We start from the raw sequence: 15,007 nt of genomic DNA, 5'->3' as shown, positions 1-15,007 counted from the left end.
CGTCCTCGGCCCCGACTCTCGGCACTCACAGAAGCTATCCTTCGCGACGACCGTGCCCGCGGTTTCCAGTGGGTCCGATTCGCCCTCGGGATTGACGGCCTTCACGCGGAACTTGTAGCGATGGCCCAGGACGAGCCCCTCCACCGGGAACTCCGTCAGCGGGCCGTCCGTTTTGCCCGCGTTCATCCAGATCCCGTTGTCCGGGTCGAACTTCTCGATGACGTAGTGGTCGATCGGTACACCGCCATCGTCTTTCGGTTTCTTCCACTCCAGCTTGCAGCTGTCCTTCGTCATGTCCTTCACCTCCAGGGGGCCCTCCGGAATGGCAGGTTTCGCTGAAAACGGCAGGCGAAAGGGATTGTAGCACACGAGACCCACATCGCCGCTGCCGCCGGGACTTACATCTCACGGTGACCGTGATCTCCACCTGATCCGTTCCGAACTTGTTCGTCGCCTTGATGACGTACTTGCCCGAGTCGCGCCGGTCCGGGTTCTGGTTGGCAAACTTGCTATTGTACGGCACGTTGTCGATCGTGCGCGTCGTCGTCACCGTCACCATCCGATCGTTGATCGTCCAGTCCACGTCCGGCGCAGGTTCGCCCGCAATTTTCACATCGAACCCGAACGGTTCCCCGATGGCCACGCTCAGGTTCTTCAGGTTGCGACGATCAATCTTCGGCGGCACTGTCCGGGGAATTAAAAACGCAAGTTTATTAGGTCTGGAGCAGGGTCTGAAATGCACTCGGGAACTCACGTTTACGCGGCTTGCAGGTGATCGGCTTGCTCTGGTCGCTCCACGCACCCGGTCCGGCTTCGTTCACGGCCCGTACCTTAAACTCGTACACCTCGCCCTCGTTCAGCTCCGTCACCTTGGCCTCGCACTTGTTGCCGAGCACCTCGGCACACTTGATCCACTTGATCGTACCGTGGACACGCTTCTCCACGACGTACCGTGTGATCGGTGATCCCCCGTCCGTCATCGGCGGGGTCCAGCGGAGCTCCACGTGGTTCTTGTCCCAGTCGTACGCTTCCGGAGTGCCCGGTTTGCCCGGCTCGTCGAACGGATTCTTCGCCGTGATGTACGTGTCCGTGGCGAGCGGTTCCGAAACGCCCTCATCGTTGACGGCCGACACGCGGAACAGGTACTCCTGGCCCGGCTCCAAATTCGCCACGTCCATGTGCGTGTCGTGCGTTCGGCCCACCGGCAACCAGCGTTGCGTTTCCTTGTCGAACTTCTCCACGTTGTAGTACTCGATCGGCACCCCGCCATCGTCCAGCGGTGGGTTCCACTTCAGCGAGCAGCCCTCCTTGTGGACGTTCGACACCTTCAGCGGTCCCTCCGGTGCGGTCGGTTTATCTAGCACCGTCACCGTGAGCTGTGCCTCGTCGTACCCGGAAGCGTTCTCGGCCTTAATCTCGTACGCACCACCGTGAGCGCGGGTAATGTTGCTGATCGTCAGCTTGGCGCGGTAATCCTCGAACTCGACGCGCACCTCCGGAGTGTCCTTCTCGACGCGCGCCTTGTTCAGCAGCCAGTACTTGGTCGGGGCCGGCTCTCCGCTGATCTTGCAGTCCAACCGCAGCGACTGGCCACCCTTGAGCGTCACGTTCTTCAGCGTGGACCGATCGATGCGGGGCGGTGCGAACCGATCCTTCACCGTGACCGGATCCGAGAGCGGCGAGTACGGGCTCTGGCCCCCCCTGTTGACGGCCTTCACCCGGAACTGGTACGTGGTGCCCTCGAACAGATCCCCCACCTTGGCCTTCGTTTCGGGCCCGTCCGTCTCCATCGCCTTCTGCCACTTGGTGCTGTTCACGTCCTTCTTCTCGATGATGTACTTCTGAATCGGCGAGTTGCCATCGCTCTCCGGTTCCTTCCACTCCAGCATCACGTACTTACGGGACCAGTCCACCGGCTTCGGTTTCCCGGGGGCACTCGGCGCATCGTACGGGTTCTTCGCCCGGATCGCCGTGTCCGTCTCCAGCGGGTCCGATTCACCCTCACTGTTGACGGCCTTCACCCGCAGCATGTACTCCTTGCCCTCCTGCAGCCCCGTCACGTCGGCCTCCGGGAAGCGGGTCTCGCACACCTGAATCCACCGCCCACTGTCCACGTCCATCCGCTCGACGATGTACGCCTGGATCGGTTCCCCACCGTCATCCTCCGGGGGCAACCAGTTCAGCTTGCAGCCATCGGCCGTCACCTCGGACACCTTCAGTGGTCCGAGACACTTGGACGGTTTCGCCAGTACCACCAGCTCCAGATCGACCGTATCGGTTCCGGAGTCGTTCTTCGCCGTAATCTTGTAGATACCGGCATCGGCCCGCTTCAGATTCCGGATCACCAGCGCCGTCTTGTAGTCCTCGTTATCCAGCTTGATGCGCTCATCACCCCGTCCATCCACCGGTTTACCCGCGAACTCCCAGGTCACCTTCGGTGCCGGTTCACCCGCCACGTCGGCCTCCACGTTCAGCAGCTGCCCGCTACGGAGCACCTTCTTGTCCAGGTTCTTGCGGTCGATCTTCGGCGCCAGGAAGCGCATCTTCGCCACCACCGAATCGGAGATATCGCTCGGTTCCGACTGTCCCGCCCGGTTCACGGCCACCACACGGAACTCGTACTCGTGGCCTTCCTCCACGTCCTCTACGGTGCCACGGGTACGGTCCCCTTTCACCGTGGCCGCATCCTGCCACTTGCGCGACGCCTTGTCCCGTTTCTGGATGATGTACTCCGTGACCGGTGCCCCGCCGTCGTTCTTCGGTGCACCCCATTCCAACTCCACAAAGTCCTTGCTCCAGTTGATCGGTGTCGGACGGCCCGGTTTGCTCGGCACACTGAACGGATCCTTCGCCACGATGACGGTCTCCATCTCGAGCGGTTCACTGTCGCCCTCCTTGTTGAAGGCCTTCACGCGGAACTTGTACTGTTTGCCCTCCTGCAGCCCGGTGATGTTGGCCTCGGGAGTGGCACTCTGGCCACACGGTATCCACTGGCCGGTGAGCGGGTCCAGCTTCTCGATTTCGTACCCCTCGATCGGCATACCGCCATCGTCGAGCGGGGCCTTCCACTTCAGCTTGCAGCCGTGCTTGTGGATCTCGGAAGCCTCCAGTGGACCCTCCGGAGTGCCCGGTTTGCTGAGGATGCTGATCTCGACCTCGGCCCGATCTTCGCCCTGCGAGTTCGTCGCTACGATCGTGTACTTGCCCGTCAAGTTACGGCGGCCGCGCATGATGAAGAACTTGGTGTTGTAGTCCACGTTGTCGATCTTGTAGTCGGCATCGGTGCCGATCTCCTTTTCGCCGTGGAACCACTTGACCGTCGGGGCTGGCTCGCCCTCGATGTCGATGTCGTACTGCACCGACAGACCCGCCTTGATCGTGACCGGGTTCAGGTTGGTACGATCGATCCGTGGACGCACTGAGAACGAATTGAGAATGGGTGTGTGAGTTATTGCCGGTCATCCTGCCGAGGGCCGAGTGGCTACAGTTCTACGGAAGCCTTGGGTTCGTTAGAAAATACGACATCACAGGTACGGACGCACCGAGGGAGTTAGTCAAAGACGCATACTTACGGTAACGGTGCTTCACGGTATGGAAGTTGGTCGGGTCGGACGCCTCACCAGTTCCGGCCTTATTGATCGCACTGACACGGAACTGGTAGACGCGCTTCTCGGGCAGATCGCCCACCTTCGCACGGCACTCGGGTGAACTGGTAGTGACCGCCGGTTCCCACTTGGTCTCGCCCTTTTCTTTCTTCTCCACAAAGTACCCGGTGATGGGCGCCCCACCATCCGAGCTGGGCCGTTTCCACTCGAGCGCGACGGACTGGTTGTCCCAGTCGGCGATCACCAGGTCCTGCGGTGCCTTCGGTACATCGAACGGATTCTTCGCGACCGTGTACTCCTCTGTTTCGAGCGGCTCCGATTCACCCTCGTCGTTGATGGCCTTCACGCGGAACTTGTAGTGTTGGCCCTCCTGCAGCCCGGTGACGTCGAACTCTTCGGCATCGCCCGGTGCCTTGCCGATCGGGACCCAGCGGCCCACCTTCTGGTCGTACTTCTGCAGCTCGTAGCCCGTGATCGGTTTCCCACCGTCGTCGTCCGGTTTCTTCCACTTCAGCTTGCACCCATTCTTGGTGACGTCCTTCACCTCCAGCGGGCCCTTCGGTTTGCTCGGGCTCGACAGGATCGTAATCTCGACGTCCGCCTCGTCCTGCCCGTGCTCGTTCTTCGCCTGGACCTTGTACACTCCGCTGTGCTTCCGCAGGCTGTCCTTGATCGTGAACTTGGTGTTGTAGTCCTTGTTGACGATCTCGTAGTTGGCATCGGCAAACACCGGCTTCTCCTTGACGATCCACGTAATCTCCGGCTCCGGTTCACCCTTCACGTTGACATCGTAGTGTACCAGCTTGCCGGCCCGGACCACGATCGGTTTCAGGTTCGTGCGATCGATACGCGGCTTCACTGCAAATTGAGGGATCGGGAACGAACGGTGTGACAGCCGTGAAGCTTCGCGAGCGAGCCCTCGATCGCTGCCTCTTGTAGACCCCCTCATACTTACGTGCCCGGTGCTTCACAATGTGCGACTTGGTCGGTTCCGATTCCGGCGAACGGCCCGCCTTGTTGACGGCGACGATACGGAACTGACACTCGGTGTTCTCCTTCAGGTCCTCAACGGTGGCCGCCGTTTCACCGCCATCGACTTCGCTCACATCCTCCCAGTCCTTGAAGCGTTCCTTCTTCTGGATCACGTACTTCTGGATCGGGGCACCACCGTCCGATTTCGGTGGTGTCCACTTCAGCTTCACCGACTTGTCGTCGTAGTCCACGATCTCGGGTGTGCCCGGTTTCCACGGCTCATCGTACGGGTTCTTGGCCACCACTTCGTCCGACTCGAGCGGTTCTCCATCACCCTCCGCATTCACGCCGATCACGCGGAACTTGTAGGTGGCACCCTCGTCCAGACCGGTAATGTCCGCCTCGAGTAGTTCGGGACCCCCGGTGACGGTACCGCAGCGGACCCACTTGCCGTTGCGGTTCTTCAGCTTCTCGATCCGGTACTCCTTGATCGGGCTGCCACCATCGTCGGCCGGTTTCTTCCACCGCAGCTTCAGGCCCTTCTTGGTGACGTTGGAAATTTCCAGCTTGCCCTGCGGTCTGCCCGGGGCACCCAGCACCACCAGCTCGACCGTTTCCTCGTCCTTGCCGTTCACGTTCTGGGCGACGATTTTGTACTTGCCCGTGTCCACGCGCTTGGCTTCCTTGATCGAGAAGTTGGTGTGGTAGTTACCGTTCTCGATCTTGATGTTCTCGGTGTCGGTCAGCGGAATATTGTCGCGCCAGGTCCAGATGATCTCCGGCTCCGGTTCACCCTTCACGTCCACCGACCAGATCATCGATTTGCCCGCCTTGATGGTGATGTTCTTCAGGTTCGTACGATCAATGCGGGGTTTCACTGGAGTTAGCCACGGACAGGAACACGGACGGGAACACACAGAATACACGCGTTAGAGACATTGCAGTTCCGAACCACACCACCGTTCACTGCACTTGACAGACCGCGTTGACCTCATCGGAGTAGCAAAACAACGTTCGAACGATATATTGACAGCTTATCGGCTACTTAGCAGTAGACACACACACATCGGGTAAATGGTACAGACAAAACCATGGGGCATCCGACACGGCACGATACTTACGGTTCCTGTGCTTGACCGTGTGGTTGTCGCTCGGTTCGGAAGCCTTCGACGGGCCACCCTTGTTGACGGCCCGCACCCGGAACTGGTAGACTACCTTCTCCTTGAGCCCGTGCACCTTCAGCACACAGTCGTCCGTCTCGGACTTGGCACACTCCGTCCAGTCGGTAAGGAACTTGTTCTTGCACTCCACAATGTAGTGCGTGATGGGCCGTCCACCGTCCTTCTCTGGTTTCTCCCATTTCAGCTCCACGAAGTCCACACCGTAATCGTCGACGTACGGCTTACCCGGTGCCTCTGGTGGATCTGTGGTGTTTTAGGTTTTCGGTTTAAAGGCGATGCAAAATAGAAACAGAACCATTACAGCAACCTCTCCAGAAACGTCAAAACCCACCGACAGTGGCCATCTACAACTATATCAATTTCGTGTACTTTTTTTCGAATCAGACTCAGAGGATGGCAAATAAATGTGTCACCGAGACAGACAGACAGACAGACAGACAGGCTCTAGTACCGATCGCTTACCGTACGGGTTGACCGTCTTGACGGCCAACAGGGTTTCCAGGGGCGTCGATTCGCCCTCCTTGTTGTACGCCTTGACGCGGAACTCAAACTTGCGGCCCTTCTGCAGGTGCTGGAAGTCGAACGTGAGCTGCTCGGCTCCGCACTCCCCAGCCTGCAGCCAGGTTCCGTTCTCCACGTCCATCTTCTCCAGCAGGTACCCGGTCAGTGGGCAGCCCCCGCTGTCCTCGGGCGGCTGCCAGCTAATCACCACGTGATTCGCGCGCGCCTTCTCTATCTTGATCGGCCCGATCGGCTGCGTGGGCACGTCCAGTACCAGCACCTTGCCGATGGTGACGAACTCACCGCTACCGTTCTTCAGCCGCAGCTTGTAGTCACCCGAGTCCGCCCGGACCGCGTGCCGCACCTGGATCGTGGTGGCGGACCCCTCCACGTCGATCGTTTTGCGCTTCTCCGAGTCACAGATCACCAGAATGTTGTCCTTCTCCCAGACGACCTCCGGTTCGGGTTCGCCCCCGTACTGCACGTAGTACCGTATCGTTTGGCCCTTCTTCAGCGTGATCGGCTGCAAGCCTTCGCCCTCGATGAACGGTTTCACGTAGCGATCGCGGATCTTCAGTGGCTCCGTGCTGTTGCTCGGTTTGCTCTCACCACCCTGATTGACCGCCTTCACGCGGAACTCGAACGTTTCGCCCTCCTTCAGCCCACGCAGCGTGGTGTTCAGCTGGTGCGCACCGACGTCCTCGTAGCGCTTCCAGCTGGCGGCCGTGTACGGTTTGTACTCCACGATGTAGCTGCTGATCGGTGCTCCACCGTCCGATTTCGGCACCTTCCACCGCAGATCGACAAAGTCCTTGTCCCAGTCGGCAATCTCGAGGTCCCGCGGGGGATCCGGCTCCGTCCACGGGTCCTTGGCAATGATGTCGTTCTCCATCGCACAGTACTCCGATTCGCCCATCTTGTTGACGGCCTTCACGCGGAACTTGTAGTGGCGGCCGGACACCAGGTCGTTGCAGTTGAACTTACACTGGTCGCCCGGCGTCTCGGCCAGCGGGTCCCAGCCGGAGCGCTTGAACACATCCTGCCGCTCGATGACGTACTTCTCCAGCGGAGCGCCCCCGTCGTTCTCGGGCTCCTTCCACCGGACGACGCACTTGGTCTGGTAGATACCGGTGCAGCCCAGGTCCTGCGGGGGCTGCGGCTTATCCTGGAAGACAACGTTAGTGGTATGCTCTTCGGTGCCGGTGGCGTTCTTCAGCTCAATCTTGAGCTCGCCCGAGTTCCGGAACTCGGTCTGCTTGAACCTAAGCACCAGCTTGTCGTGCTCTACAACTATATCAACCTCATCCGGTGACACCGGTTTACCATCTTTGTACACCTTCGCCTCGACCTTGGACTGGCGCGACTCACCGGCTGTGGTGAAGTAGAGAAGCACACGGCAAGGCCGCGATTTATAGCGCAAGCATCGAAACCGCTGGGGAAACGGGGAGTGTAAAGCATGGCCCCACTTAGAATCGGGAACATGATTGCATGATTTCTAGCAGCGCCTCTGGTGGTCGGATTTCAAAAAGCGTTGATAGTCATATCTTTAGCAAACATTCGACTTTCAGTGCTGAAAGTTTCATCTTAGTACGTGGTGTTTATGGAAAGTTATGCTTAACACTGTTTGAATTGCAAATTTCCAGTACATATAATTTTTTTTCCCCGAAATGATGTTACGACATTTAATAGTTCTAAGTAAAGAATCCATTTTATAAATAAATTTTTTTTATATACTTTAGTTAAAAAAAATAATTTTTTTTTTTGAGATTTATACCATACCAGTCAAAATGACTGGTCCTTGTTTCCATGAAGAAATTCAGGCCAAAACGGCAAATTTTGCTCAGAATGTCTATTTCTAGATCTATTGATCTCTGAATCGTAGTTTTGGTACTCCAGACCGTTGGTGTGTGCAACAAAAAAATTGTTTACCGCACCCCTTTCTCTTCTCTTCGCGCCGACATCCCAATTGAAGTACCTATGATCGTCAACAGGTTAGAAGCCTCTACAGTTTTAGGGTAAAATTGGACAATTTCGCATGCAAAATTGAAGGCATTTCTTGCAATATTGTACGCACGTGGAGCATATGAAGAAAAAACTTTGAGACTTCAATATTTGTGGAGCAACAAATGGGGACCATCCTTTTTTCCAGTACTGTAAGTCGACGTGATTTTACCGAGATCCTACAGTACATTTGTTTCGACAATAAAAATCAGAGGAGTCAACGTTTGCAAACAGACGAATTCGCTTTAGTTTCAACAGTTTGAGAAATTTTGTTTTGAAAATAGTCAAAACTGCTTCAAACCGGGAGCTTATATTACCGTGATTTGGTATGGTTTTCCATATTTATGAAAAGAGGAGGCTCGAAATGCCTCAACGACCCTAAGCGAATTTGTGGTAATAAAACTTCTTGAGCCGTATACCATGAAGGGAGGAACTGTAACAACCGATAATTTCTTTACAAGTATTCCTTTGTCAATAGGGCTAAGATCTGAAAACACTTCTTTGGTTGGAACTATACGCGCAAACAAGAGGGAACTGCCGAAAAGTTGCAAACTGAAAAAAGACAGCATGGCACTTTTCACAACGTTCACGGTACACTTGCAATGGATGCTCGCTTACTGTCTATAAGAGCAAATAAAATAAGAAAGTGCTTATGCTAAGTACAAGACATAAGCATGTAAAAATTGATTAAGCTTCTAAGAAATTACCTGAAACTGTATCATTTTATAATGGAACCAAATACATGTCAAAACTCGCACCAGGTGAGTTTGGCTCAAACTGCTTGAAAACTATCCGAATTTTTCTGAGATTCACCCAGATTTTGTATGGAAGCCCCCCTTTGTAAAGAGGGGAGGGACTTCAAACATTCACCAGAACATTTCCCCACCCCTAAAACCCCCGCCTGCTGAATTCGGTTCGATTTGCTCGAAAACGTTTGTATGGGACGTTTCGTAGGAGACGTTACGTATGGGGCGTTACGTTACGTTACGTTTGTAAGGGGAGCCCCCCCTTCTCGGAGGTGTGGGAGGATCAAACTTTCCTATTCACAATCCGTGGTCACAAAACTACGCTGTGCAAAATTTCACGCGGATTGGTTCAGTAATTTTAAAGAAAATGTGGTACACACACACTAATATATAGATTATCCAACTAAGTGATAAAAATTAAGTGTTTTGTTTCATAAAAATGTATACAAATCCATTTATCGTTTACAATTAACATTACTAAACTTGTTTTATCATGTATACAGAGTGAATAAACACTTGAAATCATAATGAACAATTTTTCACATGACCAGTCATTTTGACTGGTCTGGTATAAATAGGTTTATTGAAAACGGTGGTATATCTAGTGTTAATTGAACTCGAAAGAAGAAAAATAATTCTGCACAATCACGTCGAAAACACCACGTGGTCTACTTTAAAAATCTCAAAAACACAAAAATTTGCAAAATCAACTATATATGCTGTGCCTAACCGTTTCTGGGAACCCAATACCGTAGATTGAAAGATTCAGAGTAGACGTCGTAGTGGAACATACAATCGGCAGCTGAACTGGAAGGTTTTAAGATCAATCGAGGCAAATCCTGGACTTTCGGTTCGGGATATTGCTACTGTTTTTTCCTTGCATGTAAGCATCCGAAAAGGACACTTACACAAAATCTAGTCATTAAAACACGCGCTTCTAGTTGTACGAGAAGGTTCTGACGAGGTACAAAGGATGCTTGCTTATGGACGACGAAACATACGTGAAATTTGATTTTGGACGGCTTCCTGGACCAACATTTTATCTCGCCCCGGGACGAGGAGATGTCCTCTCCAAGATCAAATTTGTATTCGCCAATAAATTTGCGCAAAAACATTAATGATATGACAAGGAATTTGCACCTGTGGACAGAAATCAAGGTTTTCATCACAAACACGACGATGAACTCAACTCTATACAAGGAAGAGTGCCTCAAAAAGCGTGTTCTATCATTTATTAAGTCACACAAAGGTCCGGCAACGTTGTGGCCTGATTTGGAAAGCTGCCACTACAGCAGCGATATAGTTCTGTGATACTCTTACAATAAGATGGATTTCACAAAGGATATCAACCCACCAAGTTGCCCTAAACTCCGCCCAATCGAAAATTATTGGGCAACAATCAATGGGAAGTTGAAAAATATTGGAAAGGTGATGTGGGATGCTGTAGAGATGGCGAGAAATTGTATCACATTAGCCGCTGAGGTGGACCAGAAGATTGTTCAGAAAATTATGGCGCCCATTCCAAAGAAAGTTCGTGATTTCATCCGATGACCGACATAATAAATTTCTAAAAATTTTCTCTTAAAGTACAATAAAATACCTTCAATTTAACACCTTGATATGTTTCCCAAGTGAAACCAACCCCGAGATAGAGCTAATGCAATTGTTCGCGATTCTAACTGGGCCATGCTTTATCGAGACCGCACCGCCGAACGGACATACTTACTTGTGAACGGTACCTCCAGAACCTTCTCCACCTTGGCCGGGGTTTCCACCTTCGGTGGTACCTCGAACCGGGGTTTCGTTTCCTTCTTGTTGACCTTCAGCGTACACTTGCTGGTCAGTGGGCCACACTCGCAACGAATTTCCCCGGCATCCGCCAGTTCCAGCTTGCTGAACACCAGCTGGTGCGTGCCGTCCCCTTGGTTGATGATGTCAATGCGGCCGTCCTTTTTCAGCTCGGTTTCACCCAAAAAGAACGCCACGTCGGCCTCCTCGTCCTGTACCTTAATCTCCAGCGTGCACTTCTCGGTCTCGTTGCCCACCGTGTCGCTCAGCTTCATCATGAACTTGTTCGGCCCTAGAACGGAAGCAACGTGGCGAACGTAAAATGTTGCGCTGGATCGAAAAAAGCGGCCGCCAACACCGACTCACGTTTGACGAAGATTTCGGCTTCCGTTTTGTCCGCGTTGCTGACGCACCGGTACACGCCACTGTCCGTCTTGGCGGCGTCCTTCAGCACCAGCTTGTGCTTGCGGCCGTCCTTGACGATCTGGACCCGGTCGCTTTCGACAATCTTCTCGTCGCCCTTGAACCACTCCACCTTGCCGAGCACGTGGTCCAGCTCGCAGGCCATCGTCACGGTGTCCTTCACGAACAGCTGCTGGCTCTTGAGGACCTTGGTGAACTTGTAGTTGTACTCCAGGATCTTCAGCTTCGTTTCAGTCTTGTCCGTTTGCTTCTCGATCTGGCACCGGTACGAGTCGGCATCGTCCGCGGTACAGTTCTTGATGATGAGCGTCACCGTGCCGTTCAGGTCCTTGCCGATCACGTACTTATCGTTGTTCTCCAGCTTCGTTTCACCCTTGTACCAGCCGATCGGGGCGAGCGAGTTGTCGACCGCACACTCGAGCGTGCAGTCGTGCGTGAGGAAGCCCTTCTCGGCTTTTTTCAGATTCTTCGTAAACTTGTACACCGGGTCCGCTTCCTCCACGTTCAGGTAGGCGAAGCAGGAGATGCCGGCAATTTCCACCGTATACTTGCCACCGTCCTCCACCTTGGGGTTGAAGATCGTGCAGGTATAGTTGTCCCCTTCCGCCTTCATCTTGTACTTCGATCCAACAAAGATCTCCTGCGGGGACAACGGCGACAGCGGCGATTCAGTTTAAACCAGGCACACCGGACCGGGCCGTTCACTCTACTCACGTCTTTGCGGAACAACCACTTCGCCTTCGAGTTGGGCTTGGTGAAGGTAGCCTCGAACACTACCTTCTTCTCGCGGCCCTCCTTGCACGTGATGTCGACCAGCGGCTTGGAGAACGTATCTTGTTTCTACGGGAGGAAAACGGACACGCGTTAGGATACGTCGGGAAGGCCGGTGTCGGAGTCGCTACACGTTGCCCAGTAGTTAGCACCGATGGGCGGAACACACTGTTACGGTACAGAAACAACACACATACTCGTTCGACTTTCTTTAGCTGCGGCTTCGGTTTCTCCACCTCCTTCAGGTCGCCCCAGTCCGGGTCCTTCTCCTGGTTGCCCCACTTGGCGTACTTCCGCTTCTTCAGCATGGCGCGGAAGTCCATGCCGCTGGAGTCGGACACGTACAGCTGCACGTCCGCGCTGTCCTCGCCGTGCGCGTTCGAGACCACCACCTTGTACTTGCCCTCATCGTTCGGCTTCACCTTGCGGATGCAGAGCGTGATGGTGTTGCTTTCGCCGTCGGTGTGATGCTTGTAGCGACCGCCATCGACCAGCTCGGTGATACCCTTGAAGAACTTCCAGGTCGGTGCCGGGTTACCCTCGACCTGCACCGAAATGTAGCCCGTTTGATCTGCAATCATCACCACCCATCAGAACCCAAACATGTACTGCCCAACACTCGGGTCCGCGTCGGTCCCAACAACCCGATCGGCCACCAAGCACACAGCACTGCGAGCGGAAAAGCCGTGCCACGGAGCCACGGACACTCCGGGGTTTTCGATTGCGTAGCGGTTAGCGGAAGCAGGCGAAAGCGGAACACGGGAGGGGGGGTTTGGTAGCAAACCTTCCACGGCCGAGTAGCTCTCCTGGAAGTCCACGATGACGGCAGCCTTGCCCACGTCCCCGATGGCACGCAGTGGCGTCGACGGGAGGTTGATCTTCTCGTCCATATCTTGAATGCTCGGGCGACGGACATCGATTGATGGTCGTCGCTTCTGCGGGGCGCCAGACGTGCCAGATGATATTTGATATTTTTAATCGTCAGCCCGTCATCCGTTCAGCACCGGGACCCAGACGCACACACCGATCCACGGCGGGGCGTTCCCGTTGCGTTCCATAACATCGCGAAAACCCCAGGCGCGCGCAAATGCACGTCAATCCGCGAACACATCACCCAGACACACATGCAGCATGGACGAAGAGGGGAGGGTCAGGGTCAGGGGGGGGAAGAAAGAAAGATGTTCGATATTAATATTGAAATTCTTGCGATCGAAGTAAACATCCACGGGCGTTGGGCTCCGTGTTATCCCTTCGCGCGGGTTCCCCTATTGAAGAGATCCGAGCGCAACGAGCTCTGGCTCGTATGTCGGTAATCAATTTTCGTAATCCAACCCCTCGCTCTCCGCCACCACCACTCCCTCCCCCCCAGGCTTCCGAGTGTTCAAACTACTAATAAATCATCTCGGAGCTCGGAGAGCGCGAAGCGCGAAGACTCAGACGGAGCAAATCACTGGCGACGGAGCACCGGCTGATTCACGAAGAGAATCGAACAGAGAACAGAGTTTCCGCTATTTTTGCCATGGCCCCAGGCGGCGGGGCTGCGCTCGCGAAATCGCCAAACTTTCAACAAGCGCATTAATCTGCTTCCCTCCTCAGAAGTGCACGAGTCTATTTTTGAACACGTCCACGATCAGCGCATAACGGCTGACGGCCGGAATGGGGGGTGTTCACACAGGGGTGGGGTGTGGGTATCGATCGTTCGCTGTTGGTAGTAGCAGCCCCACGAGAACCAGGTACTCAGTACCTTAGTAGTGAACGGAAACCGCGCGCTTCCAAGAGATAGCCCGGCCACACGGCACGCTCGTAACGCTGGTAACGCTGGTAACGCTGCAGCGCTGCTCGCGCCCGTCAGAGCCCCGCGCACACAATCGTCGGTAGGTCAGCTTAGCATTTGAGTGAACAGGACTTGTACTCGGGCCTCTGCCTCTGTAGACCAACCAGCTGCGTATATTCACCTTACGTTCGTCGACCACCTCACCGGGCCTTAGTTTGGACTGTTTACGCGAGGCGGGAACGGCGGGTACCAAAGACCGAATCGCGTCGCGCCGGAGAACGGAGAACAACGGAGACAAGTAACGAGAAGAGTAGAACACTGTTAGGAACACAAATTCAGTCGTTTCAGGACGTTGAAACGTTAGCATGGCGACACAACCACGCGTTCTACACAATCGATGAGAAGGGCGTACGGTTTTGAGTAAACACGGGGCACATTGACACATTGAAGTGATCGCTGATCGCGCGATCAGCCCAACCAGAACCTCTGATCCCATGCAGGCCCACAGGCGCCGGCTACTTACATCATCGTTGATCAGCAGACTCGGGCGACGATCGTCCATGAACGAACCGCGGCGGCTCCCCTTGTCCCGGATGATCTCGATGCTCGGCGCTTCCAGTCCTTTCTGAGCCGGTGCCGGTTCCTGCAACGATTCGCAAGTTAGTTTGCCAGCTAGCGTGTGGCGGGCGGGTGTCTCCGATCGTTACCTCCTTAATCTTGGGAATCGATCCTCGGCGGTCCTCCTCCACCTTGATCTGGATCGTTTCCTCCTTCGTCGTTTCGACTTTCTTCGCCTCCTCGACCTTGATTTCGATTTTCTCCGGCTCCGGAGCCTTCTTAAGCTCGACCTTCTTCTCCTCCACCTTCGCCTCCGAGGCCCGGCGCTCGACTTTCTTCAGCTCCACCTTCTCGCCGTCCACCTTCAGTTCCGCTTCCTTCCGCTCGACCTTCCGCAGCTCGGCCTTCTTCTCCTCCACCTTCAGCTCGCCGTCCTTCTGCTCCACCTTGCGCAGCTGCACCTTCTGCTCTTCGACCTTCAGCTCGACCTCCTTCTTTTCAACCTTCTTCAGCTTCACCTTCTCGTCGTCCGCGCCCTTCTGGTCCAGCTCCCGCTTCTCCCCCTTCTTGAGCTCCACCTTCTGCTCCTCCTCCTCCATCTTCTTCTCCTCCTCCTTCTTGGCCGGTTTCTTCTTGGCCTTCTCCTCGTCCTTCTCGCGGGGCTTGGCAATGATCTTGACCTTGCAC

The 15,007-nt window shown here is 54.8% G+C and overlaps 1 protein-coding gene across 3 annotated transcripts in view; it reads right to left on the bottom strand.

Moving 5' to 3' along the window:
- Positions 1–15,007, bottom strand: part of LOC131208834 (twitchin) — a 35,075-nt gene that overhangs the window by 13,377 nt on the left and 6,691 nt on the right. For 2 of the 3 annotated variants that reach the window (XM_058201739.1, XM_058201738.1), the window contains 15 exons: positions 14,470–15,007; positions 14,286–14,405; positions 13,944–13,982; positions 12,773–12,923; positions 12,186–12,559; positions 11,932–12,057; positions 11,161–11,857; positions 10,733–11,086; positions 6,221–7,630; positions 5,699–6,001; positions 4,561–5,454; positions 3,573–4,463; positions 755–3,418; positions 403–684; positions 30–335 (listed from right to left, as the gene is read on the bottom strand). The exon at positions 14,470–15,007 is cut by the window's right edge and continues 577 nt beyond it. In XM_058201739.1, the coding sequence (XP_058057722.1) occupies positions 30–335; positions 403–684; positions 755–3,418; positions 3,573–4,463; positions 4,561–5,454; positions 5,699–6,001; positions 6,221–7,630; positions 10,733–11,086; positions 11,161–11,857; positions 11,932–12,057; positions 12,186–12,559; positions 12,773–12,923; positions 13,944–13,982; positions 14,286–14,405; positions 14,470–15,007 (9,149 nt within the window). The remainder of the gene's footprint in view (positions 1–29; positions 336–402; positions 685–754; positions 3,419–3,572; positions 4,464–4,560; positions 5,455–5,698; positions 6,002–6,220; positions 7,631–10,732; positions 11,087–11,160; positions 11,858–11,931; positions 12,058–12,185; positions 12,560–12,772; positions 12,924–13,943; positions 13,983–14,285; positions 14,406–14,469) is intronic. The other variant, XM_058201740.1, reaches the window with a different exon arrangement.

This window comes from Anopheles bellator, chromosome 2, assembly GCF_943735745.2.
Source record: "Anopheles bellator chromosome 2, idAnoBellAS_SP24_06.2, whole genome shotgun sequence".
Lineage (NCBI taxonomy): Eukaryota > Metazoa > Arthropoda > Insecta > Diptera > Culicidae > Anopheles > Anopheles bellator.
Note: the sequence above shows the minus strand (reverse complement) of the source record. Positions and strands in the feature narration are given on the sequence as shown.